Source organism: Stomoxys calcitrans, chromosome 4 (assembly GCF_963082655.1).
Source record: "Stomoxys calcitrans chromosome 4, idStoCalc2.1, whole genome shotgun sequence".
Classification (NCBI taxonomy): Eukaryota; Metazoa; Arthropoda; class Insecta; order Diptera; family Muscidae; genus Stomoxys; species Stomoxys calcitrans.
In genome coordinates, this window is record NC_081555.1 from 18594282 (window position 1) to 18598550 (window position 4269).

General features: G+C 38.3%; 1 protein-coding gene across 1 annotated transcript; it reads left to right on the forward strand.

Annotated features, from left to right (window-relative positions):
- The first annotated feature begins 490 nt into the window (after positions 1 to 490).
- Positions 491 to 3822, forward strand: LOC106087111 (DNA topoisomerase 3-beta). The gene is made up of 6 exons (XM_013252032.2): positions 491 to 767; positions 831 to 1575; positions 1651 to 1851; positions 1919 to 2513; positions 2581 to 3232; positions 3293 to 3822. The coding sequence occupies exons 1-6, from the start codon at positions 677 to 679 to the stop codon at positions 3589 to 3591; spliced, it is 2583 nt and encodes an 860-aa protein (XP_013107486.1). The 5' UTR covers positions 491 to 676; the 3' UTR covers positions 3592 to 3822.
- Positions 3823 to 4269: the final 447 nt, after the last annotated feature.

A 4269-nucleotide genomic window follows, 5' to 3' on the forward strand; every position in this document is an offset into this window, starting at 1 on the left:
TGTGATTTTAACAATCACAACAAGGAGGTGAAAAAACATGCATGTTTTAAATGGAGCCTTTAGTAATACTTTGTGTTTTTTTTTTCTTGAAAATGTCAAGCAATAACTACCATAAAACTTACAAATGTCCAAATCTTTTAATTGTAATTTTGAACCATTAGTTAAATTAAAATCAATTTCCAAAGCAACGTCTCATAACACTGAAATTCGCGAGCCGGTATCACAATAATTAATGGATTAATGGCAACACTACACTGCAAACGTCAATGGTTGACAATGATGCCAATTACAACATTGCACACGCGCAATTGAAATCATCTACCACAAGTAATTACTTTTATTTCTTTCTTCACTTAATAAATTATTTTCCCATACCAAATGTGACCGAATTCCATCAAAATATCTCTTAAATTAGAATAAATTAAAATTTTTATAAGTTTTAATTTAGAAATGTTAGAATTTACTTGAATAACAGATGTTCAATACGTGTTGCCAGTATTCCAATTTCTATTTTCACACGTTGACCACACTGAAATTGCGGCATTTGGTGTGGTGGTGTTTTTTCTGTCACTAGTACTTGGGTTAAATAAAAAGTCACAATCTGCTGAAAACCTATTCCTACATACATACATACAAGGATCTGTTAACCATAGGTGGAATTCCATAGATTGCCAAAATGAAGAAAGTTTTGATGGTGGCTGAGAAACCATCTTTGGCAGCTTCGCTGGCACAAATATTGTCAAATGGCAAAAGCCACTCAAGAAAAGGTTAATATTAGCTAGTGATGTCATTACAAAACCATGAAAACATTGCAATTTTTACTTTTGCAGGCACGATTAACTCTTGCTCCTCACATGAATGGAATGGGGATTTTAAAGGCTCCAATGTTTTGTTCCGCATGACTTCGGTATGTGGTCATGTCATGTCCTTGGATTTTGTGGGCAAGTACAATTCATGGGACCGGGTGGATCCTGTTGAGCTGTTTGGCTGCCCCACTGAAAAGAAGGAAGCCAATGCCAAGCAACATATGCCAAGTTTCTTGGCCCAGGAGGCGAAAGGATGTGATTACTTGGTGTTGTGGCTCGATTGTGATAAGGAAGGCGAAAATATTTGTTATGAAGTAATGGAATGTGTGTCTCGTTCCATAAACAATGTTTATAGTAAGAGTGTCACATACAGGGCGCACTTTTCGGCTATTACGGAAAAGGACATAAAAGGTGCCATGAACTCTCTGGGTTATCCCAATGAAAATGAAGCCAAGTCTGTGGACGCCCGCCAGGAATTGGATTTACGCATTGGTTGTGCCTTCACCAGATTTCAAACGAAATTCTTCCAAGGACGTTATGGTGATTTGGACTCGTCTCTGATTTCATATGGCCCTTGTCAGACACCTACCTTGGGATTTTGTGTTAAACGTCACGATGATATACAGACTTTTAAGCCGGAGAGTTTTTGGTACTTGCAATTGACTGCTGGTCAGCCGGAATTTCCTTTTGAGTGGAATCGTGGGAGAGTTTTTAAGAAGGATATAGGAACAATGCTATTAAATTTGGTAAAAGCGCAAAAGGAAGGCATGTAAGTAGACCACACCAGTGAAACTCTTCAAAAACAAAAAGTTTGCATCGAATGCTCTTGTTCTGTCTTTTTTAGCATTGAAAGCGTATCTTCTAAGGAGCAAGCCAAGGTTCGTCCACAGGCTTTAAACACTGTGGAACTTATGCGTATTTGCAGTTCTGGCCTGGGCATAGGCCCATTTCAGGCAATGCAAATTGCCGAACGCCTTTACACACAAGGTTACATAAGTTATCCACGTACAGAAACAAATCAGTATCCATCCAATTTTGATTTAAAGTATGCTGGAACATACAACTTACATTCGAAAACGCATTAAATATGTTTTCTTTACTTTTACTTGCAGTGCGGTTCTTCACATTTTAAAGCCTTCATCGGAATTTGGAAACGAAGCTCAAGAGATTCTAAGCGATTTCAATCCCCCACGTAAAGGCAAAGATGCCGGTGACCATCCTCCCATAACACCAATGAAATTAGCATCACGAAATGACTTCGAAAGAGATACATGGCGAGTTTACGATTTCATTTGTCGCCATTTTCTTGGCACAATCTCAAAAGATTTAAAATATCGCACCACAACTGTCAAACTGAAAGTGGCCACTGAAACTTTCACCTGCACTGCCAATGTTCTGTTAGATCCAGGATTTACCAAAGTTATGACGTGGCAGGCTTTTGGACGTGATGAAGCCATACCACAGTTCAAACAAGACGATCGTGTTGCCATAAATGATGTACGCATGTGTGAAAGTCAAACATCGCCGCCAGATTATTTAACTGAAGCTGAATTGATTACGCTAATGGAGCAGCATGGCATTGGCACGGATGCCTCAATACCCGTGCATATTAATAATATATGCCAGCGTAATTATGTGACCATTGAGAGTGGTCGTAAATTAATACCCACCAATTTGGGTATTGTTTTGGTACATGGTTATCAAAAGGTATTTTCAAAGAGATAATTGATTTTACATATATGATTAAGGTTAACATTTCATTGTTACTTTTCAGATTGATCCAGAACTGGTTCTACCCACGATGCGTTCTGAGGTGGAAAAAATGTTAAATCTCATCTCCAAAGGATCTGCCGATTTTAATGCTGTTCTTAAACATGCCATTGAGATTTTCCGTTTGAAATTTCTATATTTTGTCAAGAATATTTCCAACATGGATAGTTTATTTGAGGTATCATTCTCGCCTTTGGCCGAATCGGGAAAATCTTTGTCACGTTGCGGAAAGTGCCGCCGTTATATGAAATACATACAGAGTAAACCGGCTCGTCTTCATTGTTCGCAGTGTGATGAGACATACTCGTTACCTAATGGGGGCAATGTCAAAGTGTATCGCGAATTTAAATGTCCCTTGGATGATTTCGAATTGCTCGCATTTACCACGGGGGCTAAAGGTCGCTCATATCCCTTCTGCCCCTATTGCTACAACCATCCTCCATTTAGGGATATGCCTAAGAATGCAGGTTGCAACTCATGTACCCATCCCACCTGCCCCCATTCACAGAACACACTGGGTATATCTGGATGTGTGGAATGTGATCCAGGAGTTTTGGTATTAGATTGCACATTGGCACCTAGTTGGAAATTTGGCTGCAATAGATGTGATGTTATAATCAATTGTTTTAAAGGAGCCACCAAAGTTACTGTGGAAGGCAAGCTATTTTTCGTTATGTTATTGTTTTTGCTTCTAAGACAAATTTCCTTAATTACAGATGATAAATGTAGTGAATGTGGAGCCCAAACAGTAAATGTTGTTTACAAATCGGATAAAACCAAGTTCAAGGATGGCTCTGAAGAAAAATCCGGCTGTATATTCTGTTCAACAGATTTTGCCAATCTAGTAGAGAAACATCGTGCCGTAGCCTCAAGGCCTGTAAATATACGCAGTGGTGGTCGTGGCGGCACTCGTGGCGGAAGAGGAGGTAAAACCGGGCGTGGCGGCGGCAGAGGCCGCGGAGGTGCTCGCCAGCCTAAAGATAAGATGGCTCAATTAGATGCATACTTTGTATGAGCATTCCAAACCACCACCCACCGCATCATTATACATATATATCTATAGGGTTTTCATTAGTTAAGATCTTATTCTAAAGATTTTTACATATTACAATTATTTTGTTGTGAATTCACAACACAACTGTAGTATCTGTGTCCATGCATTTCTTTATTTATTAAAACAAATTCTTTTTTGTATAAGACTTTGAGCTATTCAAACGGAAGTAAAAAAAAGAAAGCAGAAAGAAAAGTGAGCAAACGTTTTTAATTGCGTTTTGTGGGTGAAAGTTCTATGTCTTTAACCGAAAGGTTTTGTTTATGAAATGAAGGTTAGGCAAAAGACAAAGCTTAAAGAGTATCATAACTTAACACTTATTACATTCTTATAACCTTTTCACCTAGCCTTTCGAGATAACCACCATACCGGTAAGTTTGAATGCTTTTAGTGCATCTTTCAAATATATTTTACCCAAAATTAATTTGACTCATATCTCAATGAAACATGGCATGTTTACCAACACAACATTAGGCCATTAACCATCGACCTGACCCCACATATATGAATTGAGAAAATTCAATGTCATCCATTCATTCATTACGAAGATTTATTTGGAAAAGATTGTTGCCCTGAGAATATTTTCACATATACGAGTTTATGAATAACCACCCATGGTTTAATGGCAAGGGAAACAATGAC